General features: G+C 39.4%; 1 protein-coding gene across 1 annotated transcript; it reads left to right on the top strand.

The window, feature by feature from the left end:
- The first annotated feature begins 274 nt into the window (after positions 1-274).
- Positions 275-4,809, top strand: LOC102234532 (serine/threonine-protein kinase pim-1-like). The gene is made up of 10 exons (XM_014470952.1): positions 275-329; positions 747-1,035; positions 1,775-1,783; positions 2,175-2,263; positions 2,390-2,484; positions 3,142-3,189; positions 3,618-3,827; positions 4,168-4,345; positions 4,433-4,603; positions 4,718-4,809. The coding sequence occupies exons 1-10, from the start codon at positions 275-277 to the stop codon at positions 4,807-4,809; spliced, it is 1,236 nt and encodes a 411-aa protein (XP_014326438.1).
- The last annotated feature ends 9,340 nt before the right edge of the window (positions 4,810-14,149 follow it).

The following is a 14,149-nucleotide window of genomic DNA, read 5'->3' as shown; positions in this document are numbered from 1 at the left end:
AAATCTGGCACTGAATATTTGATTTTGGGGATATTTTTTTATTACTTATTTATTTAATTTTTTAAATTCAGAGGGCTGCTAGGCAACATCACCTCCATTCTAACATTTATGACCAAAATTTGGAATGTTATTTTTGATGTCACACTGGTTGGTGTCAGAACCCAACAATCAATTTGAGTTCAGTCTGTCTGGAATCTCTAATAGAGTGAGACTACGAGAGATAAAACTGCCAACACTTGTAGGTGGAGATCGACACTGAAGTCTACAAAAAAAAATGGTCAAAGAACATAAAAGGAAAGGAAAAATGCTGGCCCTCAGGAGACGACGAGGTAACTGAGTTCATGAGTTTCAGTAAAAATGAACAGCAAATGGTTCATGTTTCAGTTTAATAGTTTTTATTAAATCCACATTACTTACATCCACATTACTATGTACTTAAAATATTTAGAGTTTTTATCATAAAGTATTTCTGCTGCTGACGTGTTTACTGTTGGGAACATTGGGATGTGTGAGTCTGTGATAGTTTCACCCAGAAGCATGCGTCTTGGTGAAAATAAGTTAAACATTCAACAGTTTGAAGGTTTAACTTATTCAACAGTTTGTGTAATAAACAGTTTGTGTCCTGATCCCTCTGATCACATAAATACCTCACATTGAATTTATGTGAGGTGATATAAATACTACATTTTTGACTAATTACAAAAAAAGAAAAGCACATTATTTTCCTGAGATCTCTCTCACTTTAGAGCGCAACAGCAGCGTGATGTCACCAAACACAAAGTCTGCTGAGGACAGCAGACCAAGGAAAAGGAAAAAGGCTGCAGATGAGACCCCCAGAAGACGGATCATGGTCTCTCAGATGGCTGGAGCCTCCACAAGATGCCAGGTCCCAATCAGAACCATGATGAGACTGAGGAGTAAAGCCACAAAGGAGGCAGAGGAATCTTCACCACCAGCCAAGAAGAAGAAGAAGGGTCTCCTGCAGCGGGTCCTGACCAAAGAGCCTCCAATCTCCTGGGACATCAGCTCAGGTTGGCCGCTATGATGAAGCTATTTTTAGTTCACACCAGATCCTCAGCATGATTATTAGGATTCACACAAATTCAAAATTACTCTATTGATCCGAAAGTGAAATTAAATGTTGTAACTCATGTTAATTCAACATGAATTAACACAAGTTAATTAATGCAATGGCTGTTGGTAGGAAAGATTTACGGTAGCAGCCCGTATCACAGCATATTTAAAGAAGCCTCTGACTAAAGATAACCGTTAACTTCAGCATGTTACAGTTAAAGAGAGTAAAAATATCGCAAAGAATAAACTACAGTATTTTGTAAATGCATTCACACCCATTAAACACGTTTTACATTAGAATAAAAAACTTTGATTTTTTTTATTTTGATTTTATGTGATATGCAGCTGTACATGAATACACACACCAAAATTCATTTTAAGTTTATGCCCTTCCTTGTATTGTGCATCAGAAGAAAAATCTAATTAGATATATTGAAGTTAGTGATCTTAACATGTCAAGAAGTTCAGCAGGTAAGGATAACTTTCTGAGCCTGTTTAAGGGCATGTCCACACCAGCCCTGTTCAGTCTGCTTCAATCCAATTCCAGTTCGATTGCGTACAAAGTCCGGTTCATTTGGGGAGGTGTGAATGCGTAATCAAACTTTGATCCACCTACAAACCTTGGTTTGGTTGAAGTGAACTTTGGTGTGGTTTGAATGTACTATATGAACACCAAGCAGACCAGAGACCACTCCAAAAGCAGGAAGCAGTGCATTCAACCAATAAATACTTACGAGTCTAGTGCTGGCAGGAGAAATGGCTTGTGGACATTTACCGATGACCATGAGAAATCTCAGAGTCAGAGAAATCTGACTCAACTCCAGTTTTGTTTATATTTTGTGAAGAAAAAAGTTGTGTTCAGTGACGTTTCTTTCAGTGGCTCTTGGTGCAGCGCCACCACAGGTGAGGAATGGACAGGTTGCTCAAAGTTAGTTTGACTCAGTGCAGTGTGGAAGTGAACCACACCAGCTGAAAATGGAACAAATGTGTAAAAAACAGCCTGAGCCTTATGTTTCAATCTGGACATTGTTCTCTTTTGGTACCTAAATGTTAAAAGGCTAACGTTATTTCTTTGGGTTACCCTCATTGTTAGAATCCAGCTCCAGTCCAGTACCGGCAGAGGACTTTGAGAAACCACTGAAGAGGAAGAAGATGAAGATGGGTGAAGAAAGAATGGATTCCCAAAGAGGTCAGAGTTAAGTAGTGATAGACTGGTAACAGACGCATTCACGAGACAGAAGTAAGGTTGGTAATAATGATATCTGAAGTACCATTAGTGAATAGAATTTTATTCTGATGCTGTGTGAAACTTTAGGCGAATTCCAGGAAAAGTATGTCGAGCTTCATCAGCTTGGAGATGGAGGTTTTGGATCTGTGTTTGCTGGATATCGGGTCGAGGGTAAATTGCCTGTAAGTGGTAGACACAGACACGCAAACACACATTCATAGGTTCACTTGCTTCATATTTTTATTTAAGTCAGTAAGGGTCAACATTTGTAGAGAAGACATAAGGTCCTCAAAGCGGTGGAAGGCTAACAGCTAGTCAGACTGACTGTCTTTTTTAGCTGATTTTAGCCAATAGAAATGACTCAAACTGAAAATGTTCACATGTGTGGGATACAATTTTATTTTTATGGACATTAACCATGTACAGTTTCACGATAGATTGTTATTATGTTCATTATTTTCTCTGCCAAAAAAAGATGGTTGCCCATCTTTATCAATCTGCCTGATTAGTCCACTCTTGTGGACTGATGAGTTATTTTTGTTAGATTTTGTTATTTTTAGTGACACCAAAGGCATCAAAGTTTGTAGGTTCTGAACTGTTTCTGAGTCTTGTAGTTAGCATCCGGGTAATCTCAGAGTCAGCTGATACAATTTAGTCACAGCTGAGGTGGATTGACATAGACAACAACCTCAACCAACTTTAACTTCAGTGTTTTAATATGTTGTTTAGAAAACTACTGCTGATAGCTTTACAGAATCTAACATTAGAAAGTACGAAATATCTCTTTAAGAATATTGCCTCTTTAACATGCTAACTAAAGTCTTGTTGCTATCTTATAGGTGGCTATCAAACACATCCCGAAAGACAACGTGGTCATCAAACATAAGGTATGTGAGCAACAACATATAGCAGTGTTTCTTCTTCTTAGTGGATTACAGATGCAAAGGGCAGTTAACATCTCCGTAGATCCCACACATTCTGGACACAGAGAGTTTGGAGTAAACTTTCACCTTGGTTGGTGCTACAGAACACTTTTTGCAATAACCAGACAGCAGAGAGTTTTTTTTTTCTCCGATGAACACAATGAACACCATACCATATAAGCAGTTTTTCTCTGTCACATCAAACCATCTGTGTGTTTAACTATCTATCTAAAATGTTGGCTACAAATACATGTACATGATTTATATTTCTCTTAAAGTTTGCTTTGAACACTTGAACATCAAAGTTAGATCATTTGTTTATGTGCAGTTTTAGCCAGTAAAGCCACTCTGATTCTGATGGTGGGGTTCTCATGTTTGCTGGGATGTTTCAGGATGAGAACGGCAGAGAGCTGGCCATGGAGGCTGTAATCATGTTGAAGCTGAGGACTGCAACAATGCCGCAGTTGGCCATGGTGTCCCTGCTGGACTGGTACGATCTGGATCAGGAGCTGATTTTAGTGATGGAGCGGCCCATGTTTGCTGAGGACCTTCTGGTCTATCTTAAAGAGTGTGGAGGCTGTCTAAATGAGAAGGAGGCCAAGGTAAGCTGCTGGATGGAATTTTGGTGTACCTTAGAGGGTTGGGCTATAAAATATTTCAACTCTTTGCTCTTTGAACATTTCAAAGAGCAATGTTTGATACATCAGATGCCAAAGAAGAGTAAGCAAAGCTTTGAGTTGCTATTATGCATACACAGGAAGACTTGCAGCTGTTAATGAAGACAATGTTGTCTCCCAGAGAACCATGTACTGTACACTGAATTTTGTAGTTGTAATGAGACAAAATGTGAAGAAAAAACAGACTCAACAGATTCTGAAGACAAGGCATTGTATCTTATACCTGTATCTCTGCTATTCTTGACCATGTGATGTTTTCCTTTAGATCATACTGAAACAGCTAGTAGAAGCAGCGCTCTACCTTCAGAATGTAAACATCTTCCACAGGGACATTAAGGTGGAAAATACCCTGATTGAGACCACCGCAGAAGGCCTACAAGTCTATCTGATAGACTTTGGTTTAAGCTGCTTTGATGACAGAAGAAAACATGAACTACTGTGTGGTACGATTGGACCATAGAACCCGGTCCTTTCTCATTTGTTAATGCTGTTTCGTCTTACTGATTGTCTTATTCTTACACTCCTTCAAGGGACTCCTGAACACCTCCCACTGGACTGGTTCATGCACAACAACTACTGTGCTGAACCCACAACAGTGTGGCAGCTGGGTGTGGTGCTTTTCGAGGTGGTCCACATGATGCGGTTCAACAGCCACAGCTTCCTGAAAAACAAGCTTAAGATCAGCAAAAGGCTCTCCAAGAGTGAGACAAACTTATCAGCATAGCTCACAGCACCAAAAGAAAATCTGTTCTGTGTCGTTCTGTTTTGTTCCTCTGCCTCGGTTCATTGTTGCTGTTTGACCTCTGACCCTCCAGACTGCCAGGATGTTCTGACAAAGTGTCTAATGGTTGATCCTGTGGATCGTCCCACACTGGAACAGCTGCTGGGCCACCCGTGGTTTTCGTAGCTTACACACACCAAAAGACACACACACGCACACGCACATATGTTTATGGACACATACATACATCTACTGAATGCTTCACTTTCAAATTATAACCTTTTTGATGTTGGGGGTGGGTGATATTGTTAAAGCTAAACAATCCTTCCTTTCTTCTCTCATTCCTTCCTTCGATCGCTTCTTCCTTCCTTCCTTGCAGGTTTGAGAGGGGGTCTGGTCCCAGTCTCCAGCAGCCTGTCTTCTTCTTGTGGAAACAATATTCATACGGTTAATTTGTGACTTTTGCTTTTCTCTGAGTGCTCTTGTTGAAACTACATCTATAATTTTCATTGGGACGTTTACTTTGTATTTACTTTGGCTTCCTCCTCAATTCTAGAAATCATCCATTCTACAATAGCTTGTAATTTCTGTGGTTTTCTCCGGGTGCACCGGTTTTTTTCCCTCTAATCTAAAAAAAACCCATCCATATTCGGTTACATGAAACTTGTACATCATGCTAGTGTAAGTATGTTTTTCTGTGATTGGTCTCTATGGTGCCTTGATTGTCACGGATGTCCCCATTTTGCACCCATTGCACAGCTCTTTGATATTAAACTGGATTGGGCCGGAACAGAGAATGGATGAATGATTTGTTCATGGTGGTGTATTAACCTGGCGGACGTCCACATCATATTGGCCATGTTGGAAGGATTGCAACACTCAACTTGTTACATGGTTTTAATTGTGCTATCTTTTATCAAAGTTCCATACTGGGTTGAAACTGCTTCCAGTGTTGCTGCTTGAATGGTAGGTGAGGTAGGTCATGTGGGGGTGGAGGAGGGGTCAACATCAATCATGTGGAAGTGGTGGTGGTGGGGGGGGGGGGGGGGGGGGTTGTTGTTGATGTTCACTCACCTCTGGTCCAATTGTCTTATGCTAATAAAATGGGTGAAAGATGGTTAGCTCCTTGTAGCGACACAGGTCAGGGGTCAAAGCCTGCATGCCTTGTCTGTCCGTTTGCAGGTTTCCTAGGTACTGTAGTTCACTTCCATAGTCCAAAAAGTATCTGTGATAGGTTGAGTTAAGTCTTGAATCCTCTCTTCTGTGCACACGCACAAACAAAAAACACGCATTCATACCACCAACATTAATGTAGGCACAATAACTTTTTTATGCATGTTTCAATATATTTGGATGTGATTGGTTTTATATGTGCATGTAAGTTTTTTGATGTATTTGTATGTATGTGTAAGTAGATAAGTGTAATGATGTAGTTAATAGAAATATGTTTTCTGCTTTATGTCATTGTTGTTCCCATTGTTGTTATTTCCTTGATGACTCTTGTGTCAGCTGACATCCAACTGAGATCCAGCTGGATGTTAGCTGGATGTTAGTACATCAGCTAACATCATGACTACATCCTCTCAATGTTTTTTTATTTTTCAGATTGCAGATCTTCCTACCCAGTGTTCATGTTTGTCTCTCTTTCCTGTCCTCTCCAACCCCAGCCAGTCAAGGCAGATGGCTGCCCGTCCTGAGCCTGGTTCTGCCAGAGCTTTGTCCTGGTAAAAAGGGCTTTTCTCTCCACTGTCGCCCCGTGCTTGTTCAGGACGGGGGATTGCATTAAAGTGAAGCTTTGATGCAATCTGCTGGTTTCCTCCCCTCCTTAGAATCGCCACCTTAACGTGGTGGAGGGGTTTGAGTACCCCCACGATCCTGAGCTCTGAGTTGCCTGGGACTTTGACCTTTGGCATGGTCACCCATGGCAACATGCCTTCAGAATAGGGGTGGGGGTCACACCAAGAGCGATTCAAATACTTGGATGGAGTAAAGCTGTAGATGTGAACAACATCTGGAGTCAACCCCCTCTTGGAAGAAAACTTGGCGCGAGAGCCTTAAAACAACAGTAACCCCCTTCCACATGGATCTACCACAAGCAGGAAGGAACATTCAAGTTGGATACCAAATCAGCTGAGTTTAGGCAACAGATTTAACTGAATAATTAGAGTGTGATGATAAATATCATAACCTCCTATTTTAAATGGAATCTAAAGGAGTTTTCATGTTTTTCCTTTCAGTAAGGATCCGGAGGTGCCTGAGATGAAGACAAGTTACTTCTCATGTAATCCAGGTTCTGAAGACTTGCTCTTCTTCCACTCTCATTGGTACTATGGCCAGCTCTTGGGTTCCCTTGGAGTCCAGATGTTCCTTCTCATCCACCTTTGATTTTGCTGATGTTGCTCAAGTTAATTTGGCCTCCTTATTGTTTAGTTGTATTTATTTTATTCCAAACTATTAAACACGGCTGCAATATTTGTTACTAATAAAGTATATTTTCTTAAGTAAAGCTTATTTAAATTGGTTTTGTAGTTATTTTGGGGGAAAATCTTATTCGGGACAGTAGCCAATCAATGGCTGCTCTCACTCAAAGCTGGTGTTTTAAAGAGTAAAGGTTTTTCTGAAATCTTAGCTTCTGTTTGAGTTTAAGCTCTCACTCCAGGTTTTCCCGTTTCTGGCTCACACATTGCTTCAGTCTTAATTCATGAAGTGCTCACCTAAAAGCCTGATGCACTCATTATCATGGCTGCTAACCTTGAAGATGTTCTTTTTCTTCAAGGGAAGCTGTGAATTTTTTTCCTGTCTTGTTGCTGTATAATGTGCTTTAAGCAGACATTAACCACTTTGCATCCTTGTAATAACTAATTGGTTTAGGGCTCTTAGTGCTCTTCTGAGTTGAAAGTAAAACTTTAAAGATGGTAATATTTAAAATGAATCAGGAGTCCTGAGTCAAAGAACGGGGCGACATCATCATCACTCTAATAAATACTTATTTGAATTCTGTCAGTAAAACATGTTGGATCAGGTTGGATCATTTTAAAATATGGAATTAGAAAAGATTGATGGGAATGATAAAACTCAAAATCACATTTTGCAAAACAAAAACCTTTACTCTTGCTTGAGGTGATTTTTGGCTTTTTCTTAAAAAGTTAATGTGCTAATGAAGAGATGGAGCGAAAAGAGTTCTGAAGTACCTCACATGACTGATCATGAATCATTAGAATTACACTTCTTTCTCTACGTCTTCGGACAATATGTAGCATTGCCACTATTAGTTGACAAACAGCAGATTACTGAAAACCTCTCCTCATTTTTCAGGTATGTGGGTTTCATTCTAGTTTGCGACTTCTACTTCCTGTTTATTATAGTCATGCAGCATCAATATCTGACAAAGTTAAGCTTTTTGTATTCTGTTTAATTGAAACCAGGCCAGTAGAGGAAAACATGGCTAATTCACTTTTTTTGTGACATTTTAAAGGTTTGCTCAAAATTCGCATGAATTGGTTGAAAAAATGTTCAATGTTTGATGTGGTCATGGTAATTAATTCCCAAGACTTTCCTCTAGTTTTTTTAAATTGGTTTTTGGCAATTTTTCTCTCTATTTTTGCATGTTTTACTCCCTGTGCTTGCAAATTCCAGCACATTACAGGGCAATACATGGCCTGCAGACAGATGGTCTTTTAAGAAAATAATCCAGCAGAGAGATTCCACTGAAGTAACTCTTGTTCTTAAACTGGTTCTGTTCAGGTGCTTTAAAATTTTGGTGCTTTGAGTGACAACCCCACTTCCACCGCTTTGGGGAACCAATCATGTGTCATCAACAGTGTGTGTTGAGCAATGTCAATATCTTAGCAGGACTTTGACACAGAAGATTTGTATTTCAAACCCTGGTGAAAGGTTGAAGAATTATGATTTTACCCAATCGCTAACATTTGGCTGTAATATGTAATGTGGAAGCTTCATGAAGCTTACTAGAAAGTGAGTACTGTAAACAACCCTGTAGGTAGCAGGGCTCCAACATCTTACCAGCAATAAAAGGTCTTATATATTCCTCACGCTCTGACTTTAATTGCTCAATATTTGAAAGTGTAATCAACACGGACTGAATGGGTTTGTTTACCTTCTCCACAGACATCGCTAAAACTACAGGTAGACTTCTATTCTTAAACAGAGCAGAAACAAAAGTCATCGTTCACAACTCCTTCCTCTGTTCTCTTATTGGTCCAGTACTAAACTAAAGAGATCAAGTTCAATGGGAGAAATCTCAGACAGAGCTGTAAAAGGAGTTAAGAATTGAGTGGATCTGTGTAGGAAGTTTAACTTAAGATAAATAGACAGAGACATAAATAATCCAGCCAGAAACTGTAACCTATCTAAAACCTGTTACTGGTAGGGTTTAGGCATATACAGGACTAGCATAACTCCAGAGAGTAGCATTTAAGATGTTTATTTTCTGCCATTTTTCTGCTTTCATTTCTAAAGACAGTTTCAGGGAGAGCTGAGGGCAACATAGCAAACAAAACCATCCTAAAATAATTTATTCTTTTTTAACATATCAAATTCCAAGAAAACCAAAATATAAAAACCAACAACAACAAAAAAATACAAAAATACCCCCCACCCCCCAAAAAAAACAGCTAAATGGAAGAAAACTGGACTTAAAAAACAGTAGCTCTTCCCTTAAAAGCCGGCCTGACCAAAAGGTTACATTGCAAAACGTTCAAAAGGGCAGTTAAGCCTTCATATACAGATATAATGTATCACAGTCAAGTAGTCAAAAGTGCAGCTTCGCAGCAGGGCATTGCTAATTAATTGATTGTCTTGACACCTTGAAAGCAGCACCCAATCAACTCTCAAATATAGGACATTCCTGAAACAGAGCAGAGGACGTTACTTTCATACTGGGGTTGTGTGACCTTGTCATTTCCTGGATTCTCCCAGTTCCTCACAGTCCCCATGATGCTGATTATTCAGTCCTGCAAGGTCTTTTTACAGTATGCCACATTTTGTTTGGTCAAAGTGGGACTCAGGCTTTTCATAACAGTGGCTCTGACAAAGCAGGCAGCTTGACTGACATGTCAGCTACCAGCAGCAGAAGGCCTGCATATGGATGGATCACTCTTAACTGTGAGTGTCTGACAGGCCGGCTGACAGCTACCTCTGATGTATTCAAGCAGCGCTGCCCCGTTACTAAAGCTGACACACTTTCCTCAAAGCTTGTTTCTGTGTTAAGGGCCAAATTGATTACAGTCATTCAAGTTTGCTCTTTTTCTTGTCCTTGAGGAGCAGTGTGTGTGGCGGTGGGTAGCACCGACACCGACAAAGGAACACACTTCCTGTTTGCATGTCGGCTTGGAGTTGTCTATATGTTCTCCTCCACCCTGCAACAGTTTTTACAGCTATTGCTGCTTCCTTGCGCTGTCTAAAACAGTCATTAAACACATATGGAAGGCCATAATATTCTCTTCTTGTTAATGTGTTTACGTTAATGTTGAATCTCACTTTTGTTCCTCTTGCCAATATCTTGAAACAAATACTTGATACCCCCACTAAAGAAATCTTATAAATGCCTGTTTTAATAGTTAAAACATAAAATATACTTGAACCCCTCCAGACTGTACATAGCGCTGACGATCCAGTCAAATTTGCAGTACCGTAATTCTGCCACATGTTGCGCTATCTGAAAAATTCCAACGGTTTCTGAAAGGGGAGCCATTGTGCTTTTCAACCAATATAGAGTTATTACAGTAATTTCACCCGTGCCGTAGCAAGGAGTGAAATTAAACTGAGGGGCACACTTTTAATAGACAATAAATTGTGAAAATAACTTGATATATATTGAAAGTCCTAGTTGTTATGTATAAATGGGCAAATATATATTAAAGAACTGCGTACAATTAAAATAAGCAAAAACAGACATTTGAAACTTAGGTCATCAAGGGTTAATGTGCGTTGATACACACAGTTCAAATGTTCTTCGCATTAGAGAAGAAGCTAGTCTTCCTTATTCTGGCTCCTGCAACAATCAGTACCTAGGAAAATGAATGGATTCCTGGACTGGCCGGCTAATAGCCTGTCAAGTAGCATTGTGCCTGGACATTTCAGTTTTCCAAGCAGGATTTTCTTTCCAATAAAAAAAATCATAGAACAAAGTTTAATTATGTTCCACAGAAGAAAATCCATGAATGAATTGTCTGTGAAAGTTTGCTCCACTGCTTATTGTCAGCGGTGAGATCCAAAGCAACCTGAGCCAATGTGAAAAAGTAATTGCCCCTAAACATCATACGTTGTTGTGGCACCCTTAATGGTTGTTATGTGTCTTTTATAGACTTGGAAATAGAAAAATGTTAGTCCATTCTTCTTTATAGAATTGTTATAAAACACTGGGGGTTTTAGGAGATGATTTGTCTGTTTACATTTGTGCCGCAGAATGCCAATAGGATAAACACCTGGATGTTAAACAGGCCTCCCATAAAGCTTTCCTGAAGTTAATCCAGTCAGCAGACCTGCTGATGTGCTCTGGAGCCATGCTTTGCTTCAAAACCTCAACATGCTTCTAAGAAAGATCACAAAACAATGGCGAGGATGATGATGAATTATTGCAGCTGTTGGGAGGAAGGATCTGTAATAATGATCCTTTGTGCACCTGGGATGAAGTTGTGTGTCAAGAACAAGTCCACCAGACTAGACAGACAGCTGCAGGGATTCACATGTTGCCTCTGGGTTTCAGCTTTGGCTTCCCAAATGAGTTGGAGTAATTATTCCACTCATGAGAAGATTTGCATTTGTTCCATGTTTTCTCATGTTTGGTGGATATCAGCTCTTACTGTAGTACACTGGAGTCCCAAAGACTTAGAAGTGACTTAATAAGCCTTTACAGATTGATGATATCAATGACTTTCTTTCTCTTTTTCTACTTCTTGAATTTCTTCCGATCATGGGACCATGTATTGGTTTGCAATACTGTTTGACAGTTATTGGTTTTTTTTGTTGTTTTTTACAGAAGGTGTTGATGATTTCTGCATATCTGGCAGTAATCAGGCCTAGTTGTGGTGAAATCACTTAAACCAGAAAAATGTAGTTAATCACAGAAAATGTAACATTTAACAATTACAGCTTTTGTCTGCATGGACTTTTTTTTTCCCCCTAAATAAATGAAATCAATATTTGTTGGCAGTGTACAGGAAAAAAAACAGTGAATGACACAAAGAAATCTGAAAGGGGGCAAATACTTCTCACAACTCAGTAGGCGATCCAATGACTGAGCTTAGTAACAGAATTAGCTCTTCCATTAGCACATTAGCGATTAGCAGTAAGCGCGCTCAACACTTGGGCTGACGAATCTGCTCTCCTCACCATTCCTTTCCAAATATGGATTCATCATGTAATATTTTCATGAATATGATAAATGTCTGTGATAAGATGAAAACCACCATAAAATATTGAATATCACAAATCTTAAAATGAATTAAAACAATTCTAGCATATGTAAGTAGAGAACCCCACTTTCAGTGGATTTCCCCCTTTTCTACTGGTTATAGAAAAATTACTTCCTCCAACAAAACACACATGGTCTGACACATTCTTTCAATGTGCAGGAAATCTCTGCAAACAAATTTAGCATATAATATTGTTTTACATGATTGTTTGTCAGATCACTTCCTGACAAAAGCCATTCATAGCTTCTCTCAATCTCTCCTGCCGCCTCCTTCCCAGTCCACCCAAAGCTGCAGTTATTACCCCACACTGAAAAACGGCAAAGCGCCGTATTTGACTTTCTCCTGCGTTGTGTCTGAGCGGCTCCGGATTTCACACCCGTGTACTTGTCTGCGGAGGGAAGTGATGTATATTCATTCGTGCGTCGCCGATTCTGGCAGGCGAAAGGAGAAAAGGAAGATGGAGAGACAGAATTAGGCCAGTTACTGGCAGAGCGCCCCGCAGCCTCAGTCATAGAGGCTGGGTGCCTGAGGAGGGACCGGAGGCCCCCCGACAAACCCTGACATCATCAGCTCCCGTTCCTCACGTCTGCTGAGACACAGTCACGCAGACACTATGTTTATGCTGCCACTAATACACACGCTGCAGCCGAGCTCATGAGCTGGGCTGTCTGTTCGCAGCTTTCAACTGTAAAGCCCAGGTAGACTGAACTATCACCTTCAGTTTGTCATCATGAAAGGAAAAGGTGATCTGGTGTGAAATGGAAAAGATAAGACATCACACTGGCAGAAACTGCAGCAGCTGCAGCACATTTAGCTTGAAATGTGCCTGTCGCTCCTTTAAAGGGGGAAGCTTTTCCTTTTATGTTCCAGGTTCTGTCAGATATCAGGCCTCTGAGAGGAATCAAAGGAATGTTTTAGCTAAAATACAAAAATATCATATACGACTCTGAGTAAAACAGCAAACACCCTGTTTAATTTTGGGATTTTCTTTATCAAAACATTAAAAGTTACCCAGTCCTCAGCAAATTTGATGTGAAAACATGAGGACACCCCATTACAGTGGAGCCCCTTTATATGTTAACTGCCTATTTCAACAGTTTATACACCAACTATTCCTCAATATGTATTCAACACACACAGTAGAAATTGTTTTAGAACTACAGCCGAGGCTAACAAATACAGCCTCTCTTCTTAGATCTATATACGTTACGGTCAGAAACAAAGTGAATAATTCAGAGTTTCACAGAAATATCCACCAACACATGAAGGATTCTTCATAAAATTCAGAAAATTACTGATAACGCTGAACATCGTCTTTATGAAACTGTTACACAACAACTGAGTGTCTTCAGTCAGAGGTACATCAGTCACTAGCTGTGTTTCCTCTACAAATGTGAGGAAAACTTTGTCAATATTCTGCTAATGTTGAAAAAACAATTTAATAACTGCCGCCTTTCCATTAAATAAACACATTTAAAATAATTTGTGAATAGGTTTGTTCATGTGATAATGTATATATGAAACATACACACACACACGCCCACACCCACACACCCCTATATATATATATATATATATATATATATATATACAGTATATATACACGTGTATATATATATATATATATATATATATATATATATATATATATATATATATATATATATATATATATATATATATATATATATATATATATATATATATATATATATACCTGCATTTTTGTAATTTACCTTGCAGACAGACTGTTCCTATTTGATGGGCTAACCCAAACGTACATGACATGTGGCTCTCCTCCACCCTGCCATCATTGTTCTCTCCGTCTCCCTGACTGGCTTGTTCTGTCACACATGGCCACATATCTAATTTCACATTACAAGTAGCAGCACAGAAAATTCAATTTGTTTTTGTTTCCCTGCCATTTAGTGCTATTTCCATAAAATGAGAGTGGCTGACATCCAAAATCAATGCCTGTTTCCAAACCTCCAAGACTAATGGGGTAGATAGCTAAAACCGCAAGTTAATTGTTCAGCAATGCCCTTGAAAATTGTGTGTCACTCTCTCTCTCCATCTCTCTGTCCCTTACC

Source organism: Xiphophorus maculatus, chromosome 21 (genome assembly GCF_002775205.1).
Source record: "Xiphophorus maculatus strain JP 163 A chromosome 21, X_maculatus-5.0-male, whole genome shotgun sequence".
NCBI lineage: Eukaryota > Metazoa > Chordata > Actinopteri > Cyprinodontiformes > Poeciliidae > Xiphophorus > Xiphophorus maculatus.
The sequence above is the reverse complement of the archived record's forward strand: the minus strand, read 5'-3'. Positions and strand labels throughout refer to the sequence as shown.